General features: G+C 43.0%; 1 protein-coding gene across 5 annotated transcripts in view; it reads right to left on the bottom strand.

The window, feature by feature from the left end:
• The window catches only part of grik2 (glutamate receptor, ionotropic, kainate 2), a 445,844-nt gene that overhangs the window by 234,038 nt on the left and 185,253 nt on the right, over window positions 1–26,553 (bottom strand). For all 5 annotated transcript variants that reach the window (XM_032558115.1, XM_032558116.1, XM_032558118.1 and 2 more), the window contains 3 exons: window positions 12,140–12,321; window positions 4,894–4,947; window positions 1,689–1,862 (listed from right to left, as the gene is read on the bottom strand). In XM_032558115.1, the coding sequence (XP_032414006.1) occupies window positions 1,689–1,862; window positions 4,894–4,947; window positions 12,140–12,321 (410 nt within the window). The remainder of the gene's footprint in view (window positions 1–1,688; window positions 1,863–4,893; window positions 4,948–12,139; window positions 12,322–26,553) is intronic.

Here is a 26,553-nt window from a genome sequence, read left to right as displayed (position 1 = left end):
GGGAGCCCAAAGTGGGTCCTCGAGGGCCGGCATCCTGCATGTTTTAGTTCTCTCCCTGGATCCAATGATGGCTCGTTAGAAGGCCTAAGAAGAACATTGACATGCTGAAAAAGTTGTTGGTACCACTAACAGGATAAACCGTGCAGGATGCCGGCCCTCGAGGACCCACTTTGGGCACCCCTGATATAGGCCTACCATGCCTTATATTATCAGGCAGTTTTAATTTCATAAATGGCCTTTGCACCCTCTAATGGCCCATGCACCATTAAAGGCCACAAGGGCGCCGCCCCACCACTCACCACATCACCTTGAATAAGATATTAAAAAGATTAAATAAAGACGAAATAATAAAATAAAAGTACACCGTGTTCCAAATTATTATGCAAATGATATTTTCTCAGATTTTCTTAAATGGTCAACACAAATGATGGTCAGTATAATTTTCAAGTCATGAACTATTACAGTATAAATCAAATTTTACTGAACAAAGCTCCCCATGAGAACAGCATTTTTTTCAAAAATAAAAAACTCAAAATGCACTGTTCCAAATTATTATGCACAGCAGATTTTCTAAACATTTTATGGATTATAAAGAACTGCAAACTGTCATTCTTTGAATGTGCAGCATTAAGTGGTCACATGTATTAAAATCAAAAGCTATTTCAATCAAAAACATCTTAACAGACCGAGTTACATGTTAACATAGGAGCCCTTCTTTGATATCACAGCACAATTCTTGATCCATTGAACTTGTGAGTTTGTGGAAAGTTTCTGCTTGAATTTCTTTGCAGGATGTCAGAATACCTTCCCAGAGCTGCTGTTTTGATATGAACTGCATTCCACCCTCAGATCTCCTGCTTGATGAAACTCCAAAGGTTCTCAATAGTGTTGAGGTCAGAGGAGGATGGTGACCACACCATGAGTTTCTCCCCTTTCATGCCCATAGCAGCCAATGACACAGTAGTATTCCTTGCAGCATGAGATGGTGCATTGTCATGCATGAAGATGATTTTTCTACTGAAAGTACAGTTCTTCTTTTTGAACCATGAAAGAAAGTGATCAGTCAGAAAGTCCATATACTTTGCTGAGGTCATTTTCACACCTTCAGGGACTCTGAAGGGCCGACCATCTCTCTCTCTCTCTCCCCATGATTTCTGCCCAAAGCATGACCTCCACCTTGAGGTTCTAGAGGCACCAGCAGCTTCAAATAACTGTTTGCTGCTTTGTAAGGGCATTTTAACAGCTGCTCTCTTAATCTCAAGTCCTCTTTACTTTTAATGTATAGAGAAACACCCTCAAAACAATGTGTTATATTGTCTTCCACTTTGTCAAGATGTTTTATTCATTAAAACTGGAATTTGGGATTTAAAATTCAAAAATTTCATGAATAATTATGTAAGGTGAGCCTAAAGTGAGTAATGAAATTTATAAGAAGAATTTAAAGACAAGATATATAATAGTTTTTATGCCAATCATAGGAGGATTAAGATGAGATGACTCCCTAATGCACGTCATCAGTCAGGCAGATTTAGTTCTTTCCAACTAATCCATGCAATTGAAACAGATGGGGTTTTTTGTTTGTTTGTTTTTTAAAAATAAAAATAAATATTTAACTTGTATGATACAAATCTGGCAGCACATTGACAACTACTAATTTATCACTAATTCACAGTATTCAGTAGACTTACAGTCATGAAGCCGTCCAGTAGACCAGAGTCAGGTTTTGGTGGAGCCTGTAGTCTCTCCATGGACCATTTCTCAATGATTGAGGCAACTTGGCTGTTCTCGGTATTAAGGATCCTAAACCCTGTCATGTTTACACCACTGTATCGGTAAGGCTCCACGTCCAGTGCAAACAGATCCTGGAAAGAAAGAAATCATGGTAATCAAGAGTTTGATCCACCTTGGAAGAAATCTGGTCTAAAATTAACTGAACCAAATCAGAGGCTATGCTGATAACAGGATTTAATAGTAGATTTCAAAGGATATGAAGTATCTAGGAATCAAATTAAGCAAGTAGATGGAAGAAATGCCTATGTTAAATTTAAAGCATGTCCTACAAAAAATAAAGATTAGACAAATAGAAGAAAATCAGACTAAGACTGGGGTGGGGGAGTGAACATAGTTAAAATGGTGGTAATAATACCACCATTATCATAAATAAATTTATGATATTATAAATATTATGATATTTATAATATCACAACTATGCACTTATGACATTGTAAATTATTGTAGTGCCTGGTATTTTTACTCAATATGAAACTTTGATCAAAGTTTTTCTGTGGGATGGGAAAATTATTAAAATGTATACTGTACAAACTAAATAACAGGGATGGTACTACTGCACCAACTTGGAAATCTTTGTGGTCATATATTACTCTGTCTGGCAACCAGGAAGCTGACATGATATACCTGACTTGTCCCATCCTCAATCTTTACTCATAGTTCCTCTTCCAGGCAGGTGATTCAATATGTAACCCCTGCAACTCCAACCCATTCAGCACATCATCACTATACTGCTTCTCCATGATGTCCATCTGTGTCGTTTTCAACCGGCCCGTCCCCCTCCCACACATCCTAGCTGATCTCACATTTCAGGTTCTGCTGCTACATGTGGTTAACGCTCTCAGGGACATGTTTTATTGGGCTTTCGTTATTTTAGACATCTGTGAATTTAACAACCTTCAAAGTGATTTTAGTTTAGCTTAACATTGAGTGCTGTGAAATGGCAAAAAAACTATGGCTCATATTGTATTGTTTCAATGAAGAGAAAAAAGCAAGTGGAGGTAGCAGAAAAACAGCAGGAAACAGAAAAGCCTACATAACCCTGGTTTTACTGTGAATGCAAAATATTATGAACTTTTCATCTCAAAGTAGAAGAAATAATATTGACAAAAATTGCAAAAGAAATGTATAGAAAGTTTCATACCTTTTAAAAAAGGAATTAGCTGATGAATCTAACAAGTAACCAATCTTGATGATTGAAAAACGCTTTGTAATGTTACCGAGTTTGGTCTCTAAATGCACATTAGAGTGAATCATTTGCATTTTTTTTCTTTTCAGAATCTTACAGACTGAGTAGACTTGATTGTCAAAATTAAGTTAATGAATTGAACTTGGATTCCTTTCAGACTTAAAACAATACAATGAGTTTCAATAAAGCTTAAGTTGCAGTAGCTCATTTATTATAATATCAGGTTAAATATTTAAATTCACGAAGCTGTGAACATACGTGAATTCTCCCATCCACCTCTACAAAACCACTGGTCTAAGCTAATGAATTTTTTTTGACACTAGCAAACAGCTGTGGTAAACATCATTTGCCCACAAATATACTGTATATGTAGACAAAAGAACTGCCTTTTGTCTTTTGTTCTGAAGACAAAAGGCAGTTCTTTTGTCTTCAGAATTGCTTTAATCCTATGACATAGATTTAACAAAGTACTAGAAATATTCCTCAGAGATTCTGGTCCATATTGACATGATAGCATCACACAGTTGCTGCAGATTTGTCGGCTGCACATCCATGATGCAAATCTCTCGTTCCACCACATCCCAAAGGTTCTCTACTGGATTGAGATCTGGTGACTGTGGAGGTCATTTGAGTTCAGTGAATTCATTGTTGTGTTCAAGAAACCAGTTGGAGATGATTCATGTTTTATGACACGGTGCGTTATCCTGCTGGAAGTATCCATCAGAAGATGGGCACACTGTGGTCATAAAACGATGGACCTGGTCAGCAACAATACTCAGGTAGGCTGTGGTGTTGACACGATGCTCAGTTGGTACTAATGGACCCAAAGTGTGCCAGGAAAATATCCCCCACCTCATTGCACCACCAGCCTGAACCGTTGATATAAGGCAGGATGGATCCATGCTTTCATGTTGTTGACGCCAAATTCTGACCCTACCATCTGAATGTCACAGCAGAAATCAAGACTCATCAGACCAGGCAACTTTTTTCCAATCCTCTATTGTCCAATTTTGGTGAGCCTGTGTGAATTGTAGCCTCAGTTTCCTGTTCTTAGCTGACAACAGTGGCACCTGGTGTGGTTTTCTGCTGCTGTAGCCCATCCGCTTCAAGGTTTGACGTGTTGTGCATTCAGAGATGCTCTTCTGCGTACCTCAGTTGTAATGGTTATTTGAGTTACTGTTGCCGTTCTATGAGCTTGAACCAGTCTGGCCATTGTCCTCTGACCTCTGGCATCAACAAGGCATTTGTGCCCTCAGAACTGCAACTCACTGGACATTTTCTCTTTTTCTGACCATTCTCTGTAAACCCTGGAGATAATTGTGCGTGAAAATCCCAGTAGTTCAGCAGTTTCTGAAATACTCACACCAGCCCATCTGGCACCCACACCCATGCCATGTTCAAAGTCACCTAAATCACTTTTCTTCCTTGTTCTGATGCTCGATTTGAACTGCTGCAGATCGTCTTAGCCATGTCTACATGCCTATATGCATTGAGATGCTACTGACATTTGTGTTAATGAGCAGTTGGACAGGTGTACCTAATAAAGTGGCCAGTGAGTGGCCAATAAAGTGGCCAGTGAGTGTATGTGGTGGTTAGGTTGTGAAGGGGTCTTGTTTGTAGTCTTTTTTTTCTTCTTGGTTTATGTAAAACACATATTTAGTTTAACTTTCATGTCATGTCTTGCCAGTTATGCGTTGATGCATTTATTTGTGCACATAAACTGATGAAAATTTCAGTTGTTCACTGGGTGGGTGGCCAGGAGGAATGGGATTGTGATCTGAACAGTAAACAGAATAGAAAGACTGAAGAGCAGCATCTTATTTTTAGACATTCAATAAATTTTTTATTGTTGTAGTTTTTTATTGTTGTAACAAGAGACAACAACGCATCTGCAGCTCTGCCACTTCTGTACTTACCAGTGTGGTGAAGATGTAGTGATAATACTCCGTCATCATTCCCATAGCAAGAGCCTAGAGCAAAGAGTGACAGAAGGAGAGAAAGCCAGAAGGTTTAGAAATAAATTTGACCATTTCACCATATTTGCACAAATGCTTACACACAAATATTGGTTTGGTTGTTTGCCTTATCCAATGTTTCTACTACCATGTAATGAGAAAAAAGGCATATACTGTATTTCACAACTGCTGCAGCCACAGGCTTAAGAGTGCGAGGCAAACACCCACCAAGACAACAAGCAGCCAAAGACAGCAAAAGACTGAGCTCAGGCTCAGATTTTTTTTAGCAAATTTAGAGGATTGCACAATTCCATAGATAAAGAACATCTGCATCATGGTAAGCAGAAGCCCCACACCAACTCTGTAGCAACACTTAGAGATTACGTTACAATGGTATTGATTCTCCTGAATATAATGTTTGAAAATAGATTACTTACATTATGGAATATAAGTGCAGTGCATCTTCTTTAAAAAGACTTTACTGGAGTAGATGAATCTCTTTTTTTTTTTAAAGTTGTGATCTGAATTTAACTGATAAAATAATAAAGCAAGAGCGTCTTATTGGATAGTTAAAGCATGGACAACTGTCTTCCAGCTACAACAAGTTCTTTCAATCAGCTGATGCAATGTGTCGCTTCTCAATTCTTAAACATCTATGGGGAAAGACACACTCTGTGGTTGTGTAAAAAATATTAGTGTGTTAAAGAAGGGTCAAATCATTAGCATACATCACACACAGAAAGCCTCTAAGGGGAGTGCAGAAACTGGTAAAATAGGGTCAAGAGTTGTCCAGTGCATTATTAAAAACTGAAAGGAAAGGGGCTACCATTGTTTTTGAGGAAGAAATGTAATTTGAAAAAAACACTGAATAACCATGATCAGTGATAATTAAAAAATTTGGTGACATCAAATTGAAGGAAAACAACAGTAGAACTCATGGCTATGTTTATTTATGAAAGTAAGATAATTTCCATACAATGTGAAGAGAATTCAAAGGATTGGAATAGTTGTACAGCCATAAGAAAACAAGTAATCAGAGAGGCTAGCTGGAGAAAAGGGCTATTATCTGCAAAGGAGAACAAAGACTGGACTCTAGAGAAGGTCATGTGGTCTGATGAGTGATAACCAAAAATAAAATAGATAATTTAGTGAGTTGAGGGTTTATACCTGATTATTCCAGGTCTGATTTCAATACTGCTTTTATTGCATAATTTTTTTTTGTCAATAAATAGGCAGATAGGTTTTCATTTATGTAGTTCAGGCCAGCCATTAGACAAACATCCAAAAGTAGACACTCTATAATTTCAGAAGAAAATTTCTGCACCGCCTCAATAAAAATTAAAAATGAGTAAAATTATCTCAAGGAGCGTTTGATTATGAAGAAGCCCAATCCCTAACACTTATGCAACACAATCGTCTGGTTGCTTACCATCTGCTTTAATACATAAAAACAATAGAAACAATTTATAAAATGCTGAACAGGCAAACCTCAGTTTATTAATTTCACATAAAGTTGTGAAACTGGTAAAGCAAAAAATAAATAAATAAATACTGGCTTTCAGATGTACTCTGTAATTTCTTATCAACTCAAAGCCATTGTGTGTCTTCCAGGTGATACATGTCAGCATTCAGACTCTCACCAAGATATGTCTGAAAATGAGATGGGCTCCAGAGGTAAAAGCACCTTTTTCTATTATCATTCCACTGTAGGGGTGTGTGTTGGTGTGTGTGTGTGTGTGTGTGTGGGGGGGGGGGGGGGGGGGGGGGGGGGTCTCCAGAGTTGTGGGGGTGTGTGCATGTGTATCTGGCTGCGAGCCATCCTGTCCTGGCTGTGCTGTTTCTGGAGCTCTGCCTACTGTGAATTTCACCAAACCACAATGAATCACCAGTTAGCTCTCTGTGGAGCAGATGATTTCATAGATGGAAAGGAACTTTAGATGCTGATGTCAAGTGAGAAATTATGACAAGCTCCAGCATTTTGTGGAGGAAACCAACATCAGGAAGGTTGCATCATATTGAATGCAGTACTTTTAAAACGACAAATATGAAAAGAAGACAATATTTCAAAAGTTCCTAAATAACTAAGAGCTGTTAGAACCAAAATAATTTCTATTTCTGTTTAATTTCTATTATGAAGGTTAGTAAAAAAACATAAAAGACAGTGAAATCATAACAGTAAATAATGAATAATGTAGTATGTCAAGAACACACAGTACAGTACTGGTTTTTTTACTATAACATGCCTAGCTACAAGTTTTACAGCATCAAGAAAAAACCACAGAAACACAAAGAACTGAGTGGATGGCAGCAGTTTTTAAGAGTCGCAGTAGTGCTGTAGTGTTTCCACTTCTGTTCTAATTTAACGGCAAAGCAAATAAACTGTGCATTCTGGACTTTTCTATTCCTAACCTAAACCTTTAAACTAAAATTAAGAACAACCTGTACATTTCTCATGGCTTTGGTAATTTAAACATTACAAAGTGCAACTAGCTACAACTGCCATGAAGAGGAATCTAACAAAGAACCAAAATTCAGACAATAACTTGGGAGGATCAAGGTGCCAATGAATTGGTGGAAAACATAAAAATATACAGTAAACAAGAAAGAAAGGAGTGATGAGAAACATGGATACATGGTGGATACAATCTGCTAGTAGATACAATCTGCTGAACACTTGTTCAGTAGATTGTACACGTTGAAAAGCCATGGGATTAAAAATAAAATGTTTAAAAAGATCGACTGGCTATGTTGTTTTTCACATCTCCCTCATATTGTATGATATTTCAATTAGATATCCACAAAACAATAGCTAAATCTTTTTAAACACTGTTTTTGTGTCATTCTATCATTTATTTCCTAGTTCATTTACAGAAGACATGGCTACCGCAGATCTATGCGGCAATGTCATTTCTTCTTTATTGTTGATATTTTTCTCATAATTTAACTAAACATTCTTATTCTTTTCATCAAGTGACTAATACTCAACTATAAGAGACAAAAAGCTATTGTCTTATATACTTTTACATCAGAAACGGGTTCAAATCTTCATTCAAACAGATTCTGAAAGTGTCACCAGTTATTCCAGGTTTGCTTCTTAAAGTGCGAGGTGTCCGTTAGATCAGAATCAATAACAGGTTGGATTATTGGACATCTGCCGGCTGATATAGTTTAGTGGAGAAAACATTGCTCTCGGAGCTCAGCGACCGCTGGTACGAGTTCAGTTAGAGATGTTGTCTAATTCAAGTTTTGGACCGTTTATTTTATTGTATAAAAAAAGAATATTCATTTGTGTGGTATATTTTAGTGATATTCCAATATATTCTTGAATATTCCTTCACATACAAAGAATTATTATTGCTTTGAAGAGATCATAGACATTTTCTAATCCGTTTATTTACGTTTGTCACGTTTTGATCAGGAAACGACACAGCCACCTAATTTTTTACAAACATCTGCGTTGAGGACACCGTTTGACTGTCACAAGTTAATTTTAATGCGGCTCGTTTTGTTTTTAAGTTTATTTCCCCTCGTCGCCAGCCTGCAAATTGTTTCCCAGTAGAGAACAGACAAATACTGCAGATATGGCTCATAATCTGTTGGTGGTGTCTGACAGTATCATGTAGGAACATTTATTATTATAATTTTGGCTTGTGAATTTGGATATCACCACCAACTACAACATTGGCTGTTAACCTTATATCATTTAGATGAGATTTTATTGCAGTATAACTTAACATTACTTTATATTCCTCTCTATTTGGACACATAAACACCACAAGCAACACCATCAGGTATGTGATTTAAATTTTATTAAATATGATGACACCAACCTCATTGTTCAGCAACACTTACTGTGGGTAGTGTCGCTAAAAAAATGAACTAAGTTCAGAAACAGTGCGGCTGCATTGCAGGATCTGAGCCAAAAACACGCACTAGGCTAGAAGTGTTAAGCAAATCATATTACAGGTTCTTGAGAGTCAATTCCAATGTTTTTCTGATCAGTGCTGGTTACAAAAAGCAGAAACCTTCCACTTAGGTTTACATTGTGGCTGTTCATGAGATGAAATTAATTTATTCTGGTGAACCTGAATGTGAATGGGATTGTGGTGTTACTCATTGATCTGGTTATGCTCCAATGCGGTGTTTTCAAAGCGAACTCAACGCTGCTCTGTAGAAACTTGCTTTGAAATATAATTTTCACATGCAACATTAAACATATTTGCTTCAAATGGGATTTATAGTAAAGGTTTGCAAACGGTTTTGTCACACAAGTAGCATTTTTCAACAGGCATCAAGACAGCCACCTACAATTTAAAAACATCTGCGGTGCTCATAAGTTTCAACCAGTTAATTTAGTCACCAGTTAATCCATAACAGCAGCCTCTGGTCTTGGTCTTGACTACAACACTGTGTGTAGCTAATTCCGAAAAGAGTAAGTTCAAAATAATATTGTGAAATTCAATTTGTGAGATAGTTCATTCTGTGAAAAACAGAAGTCCAATCAAATTTCCAATCAAATCAAATTTATTTATTTATGTATGTATATATATATATATATATACATATATATATATATATATATATATAATACCAACTGCTGTTGGCCAAAGTGCTGCACACAAAAATAACAAATAACAGTAATTACAACATAAAAGAAAATACAGAGTATAAGAGAGAATGAGAAACATAAAAAGGTCCAACAAATGAATCTCTCACACTGTAATAAGTGTGTACAAATGTAATTTAAGAAGTGACTTCTTAAAACCCAAACACTTGCTCTTTATTAAGGTGCAGCAGTTTTCCAAAACAGTGAATATTCACAGGAAAGCTACATGTTCATGCATTTTAGAGTTTATTTTTTGTGTGTGTGGTTTTTTTTTAAACTGCTATTGTTACTTTTGTTCTTAAACAGTCAAATACTATTTTATCCTTATTTTCTGTACAGTGAGATGTTTTGTTTGTTGTTCCATAATAGAATGTGCAGTTATAGTTACAGTTACAGTTATATATATCCTGTCCCAGGATTGAGGGCACCTGACACCTAATTACCTCATAATGGGTGTGGAGCAGGGAGACTCTCTCATCTGTTTTCTTTGTGCCTGCATTTGGTCGCACGTCAGTAGGAAGTTCGCTTGGTTAACTTATAGTGGCCATAACTCTAACATCAGGAAGCAGCATCAGAGCCAGCGACTCTAATAGACTAGACAAAATCATCAGGAAAGCTGGCTCTGTACTGGGACTAAGGCTGGAGTCCCTGGAAACTGTGGTGGAGAGGAGGACACTGAAGAAGGTTCTGTCTATTATGGATAATAAACAGAACCCTCTCCGCCACATAGTGGACAGACAGCAGAGCACCTTCTCACATAGACTGCTCCAGCTCCGCTGTCGTAGGGACAGATACAGGAAATCCTTCCTGCCACAGGCCATCTCACTGTACAATAAAAGCTAAATCATTGTTCTGCACTAATCAGTCCAATTTCGCACAACTGCACTGTGGCACACTTGCTGTACATATATTTACATATACATACTGTTTCTGCATTTTTGAATCCTTGCAAGGACTGCTCTAAGTTGCTTTTTATATTGACAGCATGTTATATTTTATTCTTATTTTATCTTGTCTACATTGCTACTCAGTGGTGGTTGTTGTGTGTCTTGTCTCTATGCTGTAACTGCGAAATAATTTCCCTGCTGGGATGAATAAAGTAATTCTATTCTATTCTATTCTATTCTAATGTTTCTCCTTCTGTATAAGATCTGCAGGTTTAGCTGGTTAACTCAAATTGTTTAAATTTAGAAACTACCTGAAGTCTCCTGCTTGGTACTGGGGTGTGGCTGTAATTTACCCTCCCCAGTTCAGCTTGGCAACATAAAACGGGTATGTATTTTTTTTATCGCACCCATGCAGTTCAATAGCACAAAAATGACAACTATTTATATATAGAAAGTACTTACAAGCTGATGCTGCTGCTGTTGGGCCGGAAGGGTCTCTCAGGTCAGGGTGGACTCATTCAGCTCCAGTAGGTGACAATGGCTTCCTCTACCTTCTGCCATTTTCTAAAATCACCTATTAATCTGTAACTTCATTTCAGACATAAAGCTGCTGCAGCTCGCTGGAGATCCTGCTGCTTTGTTTCTTTTATTTTCTGCTTTGTTTTCTCTCTTTTTTTTGTTTGGTTTCTTAGTTTTGTGCTTTTTGTTTTAAATTTGTTTATTTTGGATTATTCTATTCTGTGTGGCCTCTGACCTTGCTGTAAATAGCAGCCTTTTTTTTGTAGATTACCGTACTTAATTAAAGCATTGATTTTTAATGACTGGTTATGTCCGAGGTTAGGGGTAGCCTCATTTTAGCACTTGTTCATATCTAAATTGTAGTGTCCTTTTTTTTTTTTTTTTTTTTTTTTGTATTTGCTTTGTTTAACCCCACTCTTTTGTCTCCAGACTGAGAGCAGAAAGCGGTGGGGAGTGTTCAGGGGGGCTGGACCTGTGTGCTGTGCGAGTGACCGGTGTTGGAATTTCTTCACAATCGAGTGTCTGTTCACAAATGCCTGGGGTGATTTTATTTGGATTTATTCATTTGTTTTAGAAACCAGTTCCCCACATTTGGGAACTGGCTTCCCTTCCCATTGTGGTTCTTTAAATTTCAATTGTCTTTTAAAACATGGAACAATAAAGTGTAACTATTTTTTTTTTTGGTGGAATAAAGTCTTGTTGTCTTTGGTCACGGACCTTAAGTGCCTTACTGGCAATCTATTTCCTTGGGCGCAATTCCCATGGTGGCGTTCTGGTTACCCTGCTTTGGGGGGCAGAGTATCAGATTCATACCCTTGTGCTGCCACACAGTGTTCCCAGTGCATTTACATGTACAGAAGTACAACTATTGGTGCTTTTCTAAACACACTATTTAGCCACTTTCAAATTTGCATAGTAAAATGGGACATGAAAAATAAGCATGCAGAATTTAAAACAAAGATCAAAACAATTTGAGCAGATTTGGTGGTGTGACAAGTAACAATTGGAAATTGGCATATATAATATGGTGGCATATTGGATAATATCAGGTGACCAATCCAGTTCCAAAAAACCTGCCTACTGAGAAAGTACAATCCACAGCTTCAGACTAACTCCTGTTGCTTTCTCCGGAAATGATTCACTTCTACATGGAAGTAGCAGCAGACAGCTTAAAGCAAAGCTGATGTGTCCATACCTGCTTAAGGATCCCAGCAGCCATCTCATGACCACAGTCAAATATGATATGAAATTCCTTTCCCCTTTTCATCTCCTTTAAAAGAGGCTTGGCATCCTTTGTCTCTGCAGGCAGCTGGCGGATTTTTAATCGGATGTTGTACCGGGATGGTGCCTTTATTAGCTCTTGCAACCGAATGAGACCTGAAAGACAAGCACAGAAGCAGATCACGTTCAATATAATTAATCACAGCTATTTCATCAAGCAAATTTATTGGAAATTTTAAATCATAGTTGAAATTTGGTGAACTACATTACTGATGTAACAATTGCTCTTTTGTTGGGCACAGTTTAGTGTATTGAAATTAGACATTTCTAATGACACATCCAGAGAAATGACTCCCCCTGTCTCTGCCTCTCTCATCCCTCATTTCATGGCTCAGGTTATCCTGAGCTGGTCTCTGGAGTTATGCTACTAAAGGCTTAGACTGTTAGAGGACAAACTGATCACATTTCCTCACTTTCTTCTCCTACTACTCTCTAACTTGTCCTTAGTTGGGTTCTTCCTCTTAAGACATGTCCACATTTTCCACACACATCCTGAAATGTTTTCAACTGTTTTCAAATAAGTCACCTTTTTTGTTTTGGAGATATGTAATGTGTTTCAGGGGTGAAGTCATCAGCATTTGTCTGATCCATTGCTTGATACTTGGTTCTGTTGTTTTCTTCCAGAAATGTGCAATCAGTGTTTTAACTTGTAGTGGGTACATATCAATCAGTAACTGTTCATATTTGGTAAACAAAGTATGATGCAAAGTGGGATGCAGACCCAGTAAGAGAAAACCTAGATGTAGTACAATGTGCTTTGAGACAAAATACTTTCTTTTATCATTTTCTAAAACTTTTTAATTTCTCTAATTAATTCCCAGATGCAATGAAATAATGCCCCTCTTTCTTCTGAACATTTTGTACATGTGTCTGGTATGTTAGGATTATGCTGAATATAATATGTAATAGGATATAGCTATTCTGTCCGTTCTACAGCTATGATGGTAGTTATAAGTAGTCCAATGTTTTCCACTTCAATTGAGGTAAGACTTAACATTAATGACCATGTTAATATAGCACTTGACACTGTAATGACAATTAATGACATCTTCATAACTGTGCTACTTGTCCCACTTGATGTAAGAGGAATTATTAATGACTGTTATGAAATTATTTGACAGTGTAATAAAGCTAATGAAATCTTTATTGTTGGTCCTATTTATTCCGCTATATTTCAGGTAGGGGAAAATATTAATTACTGTTTTGTTAAAGCTTTTGACAGAGTGATAATTATGACATTACTATTACTGCTATCATGATATATTTATGACATAATGATTCTTGGTTAATGTCAAGTTGTCATAACAAAGACATTTTGAATAATGTCAACTTTGCATTAAAAGTGTCATGATTTACCGAATAACACTTTATAACAAGAGTCATAAATATTCATGAAGACTTACTCATGTTCATGACAGGTGTTATGTCATGTTTATGACTCATCTGACCTATACATATTTTCTGCAGAATTTATGAAATGAGAACATATTTAACACATTTTTGTCATAGATTGCCTGGGTATTATCCAGATTCATCACAAAGCAACCAGACCTGGTTCTGTTGCAAACACAGTTGGACATTGCTTCTGCAAACAGTCATTTTCTAAACTGATGTAAAAGTCTCGTGTGTGTCTGTTCACAGCCCAGCATAACCAGCTGTTTGGCTTGTGGCATTATTTGTTTACTTCCTGCTTCCAGATGAGTGCACTGCACTGTGGGAAACCAGCCCACAGACTGCTGAATCTGTGACAATGGCTCCCTGTTTTTCATTAAATCAAGCACTCTGTCGATGTAATGCTGATATTCCCAAAGTGCTGACCTGTGAGACACTGACAGTGTTCTATGTAACTATCAGTTGACAAAGTGACTTACAAGTTGTGCCTCACAACAGAAACATGACTCGATTTATCTCACCGAGATTTGCTGATGTGTCACAAAGTATGTTTTGACTAGGGCAATAGTTAATCTGTCATTACACAACAAGTTGAGTTTAAATGAAAAGAGAAGTCTTTAACTTATCAACGATGTATTGTAAATGTGTTACCATGTAGTAATGGTGAAATGCATAAGGTATAAGTTGATGAATGCAAAGAGTTACCATCTTTTAGTAATTTGGGCTGTTTAATGTTTTCCTATCTGCAGACTGGTATTTGCTCCTGGGAAGCCTATTTTTACATGCTCTCTCTGTGTTGAAAAAGAAAAGCTCCTACATTATCTGGGCTAAGCAGTAACAGAAATTAGACGTTTTAAAGGGGAAAATAAGAGGTATACACAAATCCAAACCACTCTGTTTAAGCACCTTTTATTTCCAGTTGCCCATGACACATCTTGTATAGTGCAGCTTTTAAATGACACAAATCAAAGAAAATGGTACTGACATAACTCCGGGAGCCTGCGTGCTCCCGGACTGTTTTCAGAGAACAAATTGGCAAGCCTTCAGAGAGGCGAATATATATGAGGGAGAGGTGGACCTGGAGGAATACGCCTCCTCTGTTCTGGGCTTCATCTCTAAGTGTGCTGATAATGTTACCAATACCTGGACAACAACCTGTTATTCAAACCAGAAACCCTGGCTGAATGCTGAGGTGAGAGCTTTGCTGAAAACTAGGGATGCTGCATTCAGGACAGGTGAGGCATCAGCACTCTGAGAGTTGAGGAAAGTTCTGACAGCAGGCACTGAAAGGGCCAAAGCTACATACGCCCATAAAATTCAAGGTCACTTCACCATCAATGAACTTGGTGCATGTGGAAGGGCATTAAGTGCATCACAAATTACAGCATCAGGGATGCGCAATGCCCAAGGGACCCCTCATTCCCAAATGCACTCAATAGGTTCTATACCTCCTAACACCCCCCCTCAGCATGATTAAGGGGGGTGTCCACCACCAACATCTGTCTGAGGAGTTGGGGGATATCTTCAACACTTCACTGTCATTGGCTTCAGTCCAGACCTGCCTAAAGACCGCCACTATTGTCCGTGTCCCCAAGTGCTCCTCAGTAACAGGCCTGAATGACCACTGACCTATAGCCTTAACATCAGTAGTCAAGAAGTGCTTCGAGAGGCTAGTCATGACACACATCAAGGACTCCAACAACATCACTGTAGACCCACATCAGTATGCCTATAGGAGGAACTGCTCAACCTCTGATGCCATCTTATCTGTGGTCCACACAGCCCTAACCAACCTGGAGATCAAAACTTCTTATATCCGTCTGCTCTTACTGGATTCCTCCTAGGTCTTTAACACCACCGACCCTGGTGCAGACAGGATTGCCAACACCTCCCGTCTGGTCCAAAAGGCCCACCAGCATCTCTACTTCATCAGGAAAATGCGGAGAGCTGGAGCTTCTATCACTCAGAGTGTGACTGGGGAGATGCGTTAGAGAGTGGTGGAGCGTGTTCTCTTTACCTCCATCACCATTGGCATGGCAGCTGCACTCCTGCTGAGAGGATGGATCTGCAGAGGTTAAGATTAAGGTTTCACAGAGGACTGTGGGCCCCCCACCATGGACCTCTACACATCACGATGCAGGAGAAGGGCGCCCTGCACATTGAAGGACTCCATCCATCCTGCACACAGACTGTTCCAGCCAGGTAGGAGTCTGAGGATCATCCAGTGCAAGACCAACAGGCTGAGAAACAGTTTCTATCTTTTCGTCAGACTGCGGAACTCAAGCTGCACTTAATTCAGATTCATCAAATTAGGTACTTTATACTTTTTATACTTTGCATATATAGTATAAAGTACTTTATTATTTATGTATTAGATTCCCTAATCTGGGAAAATCAGTCTCTTTGTTTGTCTCTGTGCTCCTGCACAGTATGGCAGTAGGGCGAACAGGTGCTGGGCAGGACAATGGCAATCTTCAAGGATGCTTTGGACTCTGGAGAGACATTGGGATCTTGAGATTTCCAGGTTAACAGTGCTGGCCAGGTGTCAGAGGGAGTACAGGGGGTGTAGCTTAACATGTTTTATGGAGACATGGCTCATTCCGGTCATTCCTGATGCCAATGTCTCTATTGGGGGCTACTGGATTGTTTGAGCTAACAAGGATTGTACTGAGATCGGCAATCGAAAAGGAGGGGTGTTTGCCATTCTAGTAAACAACTGTTACTGTAATCCTGGTCATTTATCAGTCCAGGAGCGAATCTGTTGCCCTGACGTTGAACAGTTGGTGGTTGGTCATTGTAGAAGACTGTGTGCGTCTAAACAGGCGCTAAATCCAGATCTCTCATCAATCGACTCTTCCTCAGTCAGAAGGACTAGGGCGACTCCAACGGTGCAGCTCAGAAGTTTATTGATGTTTCGTATATGAGTGTGGGTGGGTGTGTGTGTGTGTGTGGTCATCTGAAACAAAAACAATAAAGGTACATATTAATGGCCATGAGAGCAAAACACAGCTACACGTGTATATACAGGACGAAAATGGCCTGCAGCACCACAGAAATCCACCGGAGGGCACCACAACACTACAAATGAACAGTCGGGTAAATGCGACAAACATACAAATGACAAAAACCGTCAGAACACATGAAATGAATGGTAATTCCCTCATATACTAATACAATAACAATATGTATCTGGCAAAGTATAGTATAACCTGAGCTATCATAATTAAACGCCTGCATTGTCGGCAGCCAGAGAAACACGAGGACGCCATCACCTCCTGGGCCAACAACCGACACAAACACAAATATAGAACATGAAACTGCACACTTACATCATAAAAACGCACACAGGTTTCATACACGAAAGACCCAAGAAAGACTGATGGTGGATGTCAGCGGATGCCACCTCCATGCCACCGAGCCACACAGTAGCACAGAAAAACAAGCCACTCAGCTACGTGAAACGGAACCACAAATGAACAGATGCATCTTGGGTAATGTAGTGCTAAACAAACAGACGGACTTTTAACAGTCATTGTCCATTTTACTTGCCCCATAAATATTCCCATGTTAAACTGTTGACTGTTTGTATCCTTCTGTGCTAACCCTACCGTGGCCTGTGATGTCATCCACTCCTCTATAGCTCACTTGCAGACTGGACGTACGACTGCATTCAAGGTTATCTTGGGTGATTTTAATCATATCACCTTGGTCAAAACCCTGCCCAACTTCACCCAGTATGTGAGCTGTCCCACTAGAGAAGAGAGGACTCTGGACTTAATGTATGCTAATATAAAAGATGCATACAGTTCCTCTCCCATCTCTCTGCTCAACCAATCATTACAGGAGGAAGCTGGAGAGGAAACTCCAGCAGAAAAACACAAGAGGTCTGGAGAGGGAAGAGGACCATCACTGGGTTCAGATCAGCAGGCCAGGAGTCAGAGGGAGAGTCTGACTCCTGGCTATTGCGGTTGAAGGCAATGTTGACAGAGCCAATGAACTTAAGCTGTTTTTTAACAGATTTAACACTGCGGCCCCTGCACCTCCCACCCACTCTCCCATCAATACCACTGCTGCTGTCCACCCACTCTCCACTTCCCCTCCTCAGAGTCCTTCATCCCCATGTGAGATTTCATTTTCACGCCTCCTTCCCTCCTCTTCTAACTCAGTGACCATCTCCCCAGCCCTCAGAACGTCTACGGATGATGTCACCAATGAAGATATTAGAAGACAGCAGGTGAGACTCCATCCTGGGAAGGCTTCGGGCCCTGATGGTGTGAACCTGGGGGTGCTCAAAGCCTGTCCTATCCAGCTCTGTGGAGTTCTCCATCATGTCTTCAAGAGGAGCCTGCGCCTACTTAGGATCCATGTGATGTGGAAAACATCCCGCATTGTTCCGGTGCCAAAGACACAGCATCCCTGTGACTCCAAGAACTACAGGCCTGTGGCGATGACCTCCCACATCATAAGAGTGATATTAGAGCAGCTCAGGCTCCTGGTCCAACCAAACGTGGACCCTTTGCAGCTTGCCTACCAACCCAAACTTGGAGTTAAGGATGCCATCATCTTCCTGCTTAAACATGTATACACTCGCCTGCACCAGCTGATTAACACTGTGAGAAATCAGCTTATTTATTTGTCCACTCCATTCAATACCGTCCATCCAACTGGGTGAGAAGCTGATGGCGATGCAGGTGGATTCTCCCTTGTGACCTGGATTGTGGACTATCTGACTAGCAGGCCATAGTTTGTGCACTTGTGACACTGTGTGTCAAACAGTGCTGACAGCAACACTAGGCTTCCACAAAGAAATGTCCTCTTCATCCTCTATACAACCAACTTCAGCCATTGCACTGAGACCTGTCATCTACAGAAGTTCTCAGATGACTCAGCTGTGGTTGGTTGTATCAGTATCAGGGTGATGAGGCTGAGTGTGGGGCTGTTGTGGGTAACTTTGTCACATGGTGTGGGCTGAACCACCTGCAGCTCAATGTGACAAAGACCAAGGAACTGGTGGTGGATCTGAGGTCCTCCTCAGATCCACCACCAGGACCAGGATGCTGGTCAGCCCAGTGTAGAATCTATGACTACCTGACAAACAGACCACACTCTGTGAGACTGAAGGAATGTGTGTCTAACCAGGTGGTCAGCAACACAGGAGCACCAGAGGAAACTGTACTCTCGCCGTTCCTTTTCACTCTCTGCACCTCACACTTCCACACTTTCATTGGATTTAAAAAAAAAAAGCATTGCTATTGGTTTACATCTTTTCACTGCATTACCTAAATCCAAAATGTTGCACTTTTTTTTTTTAAAAGTGCTAGAAAGTAAGGCTATTTATACGTATAGCAAAATCAGCTTTTCTGAGTCTTTATCATTATGTCTTTGTCATCAATAAATTTCTATAAGACAAATTTAAATATCTGGGTTTATTTGTGTCATGAAGCGGTGTGGTGTTGGTGGTGAGGCAGGCGCAGCGGACCCAGGTCAGATGAAAATGATGATTTTTTAATTATAAATAAGTCCAGAAACACGGCAGCTCGCACAGAGACACACCGACGACGAACAGACTAGACATTGACGAGGACCCGACGAGGAACAAAGAACACAGGTGGAGTTAAATACACGGGAGGGTAATCACAGAGACGAGACACACCTGGGAACAATCAAGGGGAGGACAGGACAACGAAGAGACTTAAGGACACAGAAAACTCTAAATAAACACAGAAAAACACAGATCCTGACAGTACCCCCCCCTCAAGGGCGGCTACCAGACGCCCACAAAACAAAAACACAACAAGGGTGGGTGGAGGGGCGCTGGACGGCGGGCCAGAGTCCAGAAAAACACAAAACAACCCACCGTTGTGGGCGGAAACACCGGGAGGGCCAAGAGTCCAAAAACAACAAAAAACTACCCACAGGGTGGGCGGAGGCAAAGGAGGCGGGAACCATGGAGGTGGTCTGGCGGTCGTCCGCGGCGGCGGGAACCACGGAGGCGGTCCGGCGGTCGTCCGCGGCGCTGGAGGCGGGAACCACAGAGGCGGTCCGGCGGCCGTCCGCGGCGCTGGAGGCGGGAACCACGGAGGCGGTCCGGCGGCCGTCCGCGGCGCTGGAAGCGGGAACCACAGAGGCGGTCCGGCGGCCGTCCGCGGCGCTGGAGGCGGGAACCACGGAGGCGGTCCGGCGGCCGTCCGCGGCGCTGGAGGCGGGAACCACGGAGGCGGTCCGGCGGCCGTCCGCGGCGCTGGAGGCGGGAACCACGGAGGCGGGAACCACGGAGGCGGTCCGGCGGCCGTCCGCGGCGCTGGAGGCGGGAACCCCGGAGGCGGGACCCCAGGAGGCGGTCCAGCGGCCGTCCGCGGCCCTGGAGGTGGCGATGATGAGCCCCGGGGGCCGCCCACAGACGGCGATGACGAGCCCCCCGAGGTAGGGTCTCTGGTGGAGCACAGGGGGTCTCGGTCGGAGCACAAGGGGTCTCGGTCGGAACGGTGGGGGTCTGAGTCTCGGGTGGAACGCTGGGGGTCTCGGTCTCGGGTGGAACGCAGAAGGTCAGGGTCTCGGGTGGAACGCAGAGGGTCTCGGTCTCAGGTGGAACGCAGAGGGTCTCGGTCTCAGGTGGAACGCAGAGGGTCTCGGTCGGAACGCAGAGGGTCTCGGTCTCGGGTGGAACGCAGAGAGTCTCTGGAGGAACGCAGGGAGTCAGAGTCGGAACGCAGGGAGTCAGAGTCGGAACGCAGGGAGTCAGAGTCGGAACGCAGGGAGTCAGAGTCGGAACGCAGGGAGTCAGAGTCGGAACGCAGGGAGTCTCGGAAGGAACGCAGGGAGTCTCGGAAGGAACGCAGGGGGTCTGGGTCTCGGAAGGAACACTGGGAGTCTCTGGAGGAACGCAGGGAGTCTGGGTCTCGGAAGGAACACTGGGAGTCTCTGGAGGAACGCAGGGAGTCTGGGTCTCAGAAGGAACACTGGGAGTCTCGGAAGGAACACTGGGAGTCTCGGAAGGAACACTGGGAGTCTCGGAAGGAACATTGGGAGTCTCGGAAGGTGCGCCGGCTGGAACGCCGGCTGATTCGGCCTCGGGTGCGCCGGCTGGAACGCCGGCTGATTCGGCCTCGGGTGCGCCGGCTGGAACGCCGGCTGATTCGGCCTCGGGTGCGCCGGCTGGAACGCCGGCTGATTCGGCCTCGGGTGCGCCGGCTGGAGGTGAGCCGGAGCGGAGCCTCGGGGCCGGCTGCGGGGGCGAGCCGGAGCGGAGCCTGGGAACCGGCTGCGGGGGCGAGCCGCAGCGAAGCCTGGGAACCGGTTGCGGGGGCGAGCCGCAGCGAAGCCTTGGCAACGGCTGCGGGGGCGAGCCGCAGCGAAGCCTTGGCAACGGCTGCGGGGGCGAGCCGCAGCGAAGCCTTGGAAACGGCTGCGGGGGCGAGCCGCAGCGAAGCCTTGGAAACGGCTGCGGGGGCGAGCCGCAGCGAAGCCTTGGAACCGGCTGCGGGGGCGAGCCGGAGCGGAGCCTGGGAACCGGCAGCGGAGGTGACAGCTCCGGTAGGCGACGAGGGGCCGGGTCCACCGGCGGCTCACGTCGCTGTCTCCGGGCTGACCGTGGAGGTGGCGGATCCGGAAGGCGACGAGGGGCCGGGTCTGCCGGCGGCTCACGTCGCCGTCTCCGGGCTGACCGCGGAGGGGGCTGCTCCGGAAAGCGACGAGGGACCGGGTCCACCGGCGGCTCACGTCGCTGTCTCCGGGTAGACAGCGGAGGAAGTGTTCCCGGAAAGCGATGAGGGGCCGAGTCTACCGGCGGCTCACGTCGCTGTCTCCCCGGGCGTAGGTAACGGCGGGGGCGGCATCCGGGGGGCTCTGGGGTGGTGACTGGTAGGGTCTGGCATTGGCTAATCGCCAGGGTGTAGTCGGAGTCCAACCCCATCTCCTCCAGCAGCAGCGGAGATGGCAGGATCTCTACGTCCTTGTAGAGATCCCGCTGAGCCAACTCCAACTGCTGCTGGAACCATGCCTCTTGGTCGTGCTGGGTCATGAGCTGCTTTCTCACCACTCGGTCCTGGTCGGGTCCTTCTGTCAGGAAGTGCGGGGTGGTGTTGGTGGTGAGGCAGGCGCAGCGGACCCAGGTCAGATGAAAATGATGATTTTTAATTATAAATAAGTCCAGAAACACGGCAGCTCGCACAGAGACACACCGACGACGAACAGACTAGACATTGACGAGGACCCGACGAGGAACAAAGAACACAGGTGGAGTTAAATACACGGGAGGGTAATCACAGAGACGAGACACACCTGGGAACAATCAAGGGGAGGACAGGACAACGAAGAGACTTAAGGACACAGAAAACTCTAAATAAACACAGAAAAACACAGATCCTGACAATTTGAGTCCATAAATGGAGATCCTCAAGGTTCTCCATTGCGGGGTGTCACTGCAAACATCAGAGGAGACTCGACCACAGCTGCTGAGCGCTCCTGGCCTGCAAGCAATAGTGAAAAATGGTGTACGGGCAATTTCTCACTATCCCAGGTAGAAAGCTTCGCTACCCCAGAACCGAGCCGCAGATTAACTGGTTAGTGCACTTGCCAGTGGAAAAGCAAAAGATCTCTTTCCGCATCAGGTAAAGGGTAATTCTTTGGACACTAAAGGCGTATTTCCAGTCACACACTAACCGGTTAATGTGTGGCTCAGTTCCACCCCAGGCAGTGAGCTTCTCCTTTATATATTCTGTTCCTTGCTATTGTGGGCGGGTTGTGCACTCGCTTCAGCTGTGGTTGAGGTTGTGGTTTTGATGGACTAAAATAAACCCATATATTTCATCTTGTTTAGTAGAAATTCATTGCTGACCCAAACATAATGATAAAGACTCAGATCAACTGATTATTTTGCTATACATATAAATACTGTATAATTACATCTGGCACTTTATTTTTTTAAATGTGAAACCTCTAGGTAATGGAGTCAAAAGATGCATGAACCTTATTGTTATTTTTCCTTAATCCAAATGAAAAATTATATTCATATCACAATTTAATTTATTTCCGGTGTTTCACACTAACTGCAGCTCCATCTGACCACATCTTCCCAGTTTCCATGCTTCAGAAAGATGAGCTGTTAGTTGTTCATGGTCATTTCCTGTTCCTGCCGCTGCTCCTGATTAACCCCTTAACCCTCACCCCCTAAATCATCAAAAATGGGTGAAAAGATATACCCAATTTAAATCAGCTTCTTTTGTTGAACAATTTGGAGTACATGCAAAAGCTTGATCTCTTTATGAAGATGACAAGCTACATTTTCTATTTTTGCAGTCAAAAATAATTTTACTGTAAGTAGTTTGTAGCTATGATGTTTGTAACACAAAAAAACTGAAAAATTTTGCTTCACCCAGATTTTTCATTTTTATTTCTTGTAAATGCACTTCGAGTGTTTAATGTATGGACTGGAAAATATAATAAATCTGTAGAATAAAGTATTCTTCTCTTGGATTTCAAGACTGATCAAACTAGCACAAAAAAAATGTCATATTGGACATGTTTAACCATGAGGATATACAGGTGTTGTCCAAGTGGGCCATTTTGAGTCTCCAAATGGCACACTTGGACACATCTGATATACAAACTTCTAATGACTGTAACTCCTCAGTGCTTCAACATACAGTCATCAATGAGGCTCTAATGAAAGCTAATGACCAGAGGAATCCTCTGGTAGACACATTACTGAATTACAGTAACGGGGGGTGGGGGTGGGGGGGGGGGGGGGGGCGGTTTGGTGGCTTACAGACAGACCTCCAGATCCCCACCCCCTTTTGCGATACGAAACCTACCCCCCTCTCCCCCTCCCTCGCAGCCATCCCCTCCACCCCTGCAGTCTAACAGTACGCTAAGCCTCCCCTCCTCATCTGCCCCCCCAGTGGACGCTAGCGGACCCGACCCCGCCTCAACCTTCCCCGACCCTCCCTAATCCCCCCCGATCCACCCTCACGAACCCTGTTCTGTCTGCTAGTAGTACTACCTCTGAAGTAGGTTCTGCAATCTGAGTACAACCGGGCTGAGCTGCGCTGTATTTACTCATGGAAAATGAATGTGGCCAAAGAGGACCGGGCCCAAACCGGTTAGAGGCGGGCTAATGTAAAAGCAAATGCTCAGTTGTTAAAGAGCCTCTGGGCACTTCTACCATATAGTCAAACAGTTTGTTTTTTTTATCTTCAGAGTTTCTTCATCGTTACCACTTTAGGGCTTCCAAACTAACTTTTGCTCAAGTTAATTTTAACACTAAAAAGTGTCTGAGAAAGCAAAACTGTTTTTTGATCACATGTACGTCTCATGTGAGAACTTGGTATTACATAAACTCTGTGGAGAAAAACAGCTTCTACTGCTGGAACAGCAGATTCACTTTTACGCTTAGTTAACATTGATAAAAGCAGCTGACACATTTAACTGTTGCACAAGCTTATCATAAATACATTGGAGATTTTTTCTCAAGCTCTCAGATAACATGTGTCTTACTCTATTCTGATGACTGATTCCTTCCCTTTTCCAAAATCTGCAAGTGTTGCTAACAGGGAATCCACTTGGAGCAGTAAAAGCGCATCAGAACTGATCAGTATTGGCATTATTTAATATGCAGCGACAATGGTAGGATCCATATTTAACTCTGCATGAATGTTTCATCCCCAACAAGCATTTATTATGGAGCCGAATGGGAGTCTCCTGAGCGTAAAACAGATCAGTCTGCCTGTGATAAAGATCCTTGTGAAGGAATGGCCCCTCAAGCCTTACCCTTTCTTATTCTCCTCCTTTCGCATTGCCAATGACAAGTAAGAAGTGTTCATTTTACAGGGCTGCTTAATCATAATTGGCCATGCAGATGCTGGAGTGATTCCCCAAGATGACCAATCAGTGCTGCTGCATGATGGAAGTAATGGCTGATGACTCACTGAGCAGCAGACTTCCAGGGTCAATGTTAATGTGATCCTCAATACATTGACCGGCTATTTATGTCAAAATAAATGTGTGGGACATGTTGAAGAAGGATTAAAGTAGGCCTGTGTCAAATATTTGCTCAGGCATATGAAGGCAGAGAATTAATAGAACTGCTCTTTCCCTATAAATATACCAGGGGATGGAAATATGGGACACTTAAAACAGTAAAAATAATCTTTGTCATTAAATCCACTACAGTGAGCTCTAAATCATTTGTCCTGAAAATGACTCTTTTCCCTGAAACACTACTCAATTTTTCTACAATTATCTCCATTGCTCATATAACATATTTATCATGCAAAAGGCTGTGCTAGAAATTAGTTCTAATTTGAGATTCAAAACACATAGACATGCAAAATGCACATGACTAGAGGTGTACCATAAAAAACTGAACTCTCAGCAAGAAATCTATGTCCTACTTCTCCACATCTGATAACTTACAGTTGAAATCATCTAAAGCAGGGGTCTCAAACTCCAGTCCTCGAGGGCGGCAGTCCTGCAACTTTTAGATGTGCCTCTGCTGCACCACACCTGAATAGAATAATTAGGTCATTAGCAAGGCTCTGGAGAACTGATCTACACAAGAAGGACGTAATTAAGCCATTTCATTCCAGTGTTTTGTACCTGTGGCACATCTAAAAACTGTAGGTCTGCGGCCCTTGAGTACTGGAGTTTGAGACCCCTGATCTAAAGGTCCCTGTGCCTTCAGATGGCAAAAGTTTAACTTTTTTTTCGTTTATCCATCAAAGCAGCAAAGAAAAAATGGTTGGTCTGCAGCTGAGTATGTCTCAGCAGCCAATAGAAGTCAATATCTAATGATGAACCAGTTTTAACACATTATTAATGGAAGTAAAAGTCATTTAATTTAATTCCTCATCCTGGAGCCAGGCCTGCAGATGGGGCATGCTAGCGAGTGCCTGGTGGTCGGGATTCTACCTATGGGGCCCGGCCGGGCTCAGCCTGAAGAGGCGACGTGGTTCCCCCTTCCCACGGGCTCACTACCTGTGGGAGGGGCCAATGGGGTTGGGTGCAATGTGGGATGGGTGGTGGTCAAGGGCAGGGACCCTGGCGATCTGATCCTCGGTTGTAGAAGTTGGCTCTTGGGATGAATGTTGCCTCTCTGGTGGGGAAGGAGCCTGAGCTAGTGTGTGAGGTTGAGAGGTTCCGGCTAAAAATTGTCAGGTTCACTTCAACGCTCTGGCTAGCCTCCATTTGCCTACCAGTGGGGGGACGGGTTCTGACTGTTGTTTGTGCTTACGCACCGAACAACAGTTCAGATTACCCACCTTTTCCCAAAAAGGAATAATTGAGGTATTCGAATCATTCAAGGAATCATTACAGCCCTAATCGGCTTTATCAGGTTTTGATCTACAGCTTTCACTGGAGAGCGATTCCCAGGCGAGTGTGAAGCAATCGCGATGAGGATCAATGCCTCCAAATCCAAGGCCATGGTCTTGAGCGGGAATAAAGGGTAGAGTGGCTTCTCCAGGTCGGCAGGGATGTCCTGCCCCAAGTGGAGGAGTTTAAGTATCTCGGGATCTTGTTTACTAATGAGGGAAAAAAGAAGCGGAAAATCGACACATGGATTGGCACAGTGTCTGCAGTGAAGCAGGCACTGTACCTGTCTGTCATGGTGAAGAGAGAGCCGAGTCAAAAATTGAATATCTCCAATTACCGGTCGAGCTATGTGCCTAACCTCATCTATGGACATGAGCTTTGGGTCATGACCGAAAAAACAAGGTCATCGATACAAGCAGCCGAAATACGTTTTCTCCGTAGGGTGTCTGGGCTCTCCCTTAGAGATAGGGTGAGAAGCTCGGCCATCCGGGAGGGACTCGGAGTAGGAGCCGCTGCTCCTTCACATCGAGAGGAGCGAACTGAGGTGGCTCGAGCATCTGGTTAGGATGCCTCCTGGATGCCTTTCTGGTGAGGTGTTCCGGGGAAGACCCAGGATATGCTGGAGGG

This window comes from Xiphophorus hellerii, chromosome 3, assembly GCF_003331165.1.
Source record: "Xiphophorus hellerii strain 12219 chromosome 3, Xiphophorus_hellerii-4.1, whole genome shotgun sequence".
Taxonomy (NCBI): domain Eukaryota; kingdom Metazoa; phylum Chordata; class Actinopteri; order Cyprinodontiformes; family Poeciliidae; genus Xiphophorus; species Xiphophorus hellerii.
This window is presented reverse-complemented; position numbering and strand designations above follow the sequence as displayed.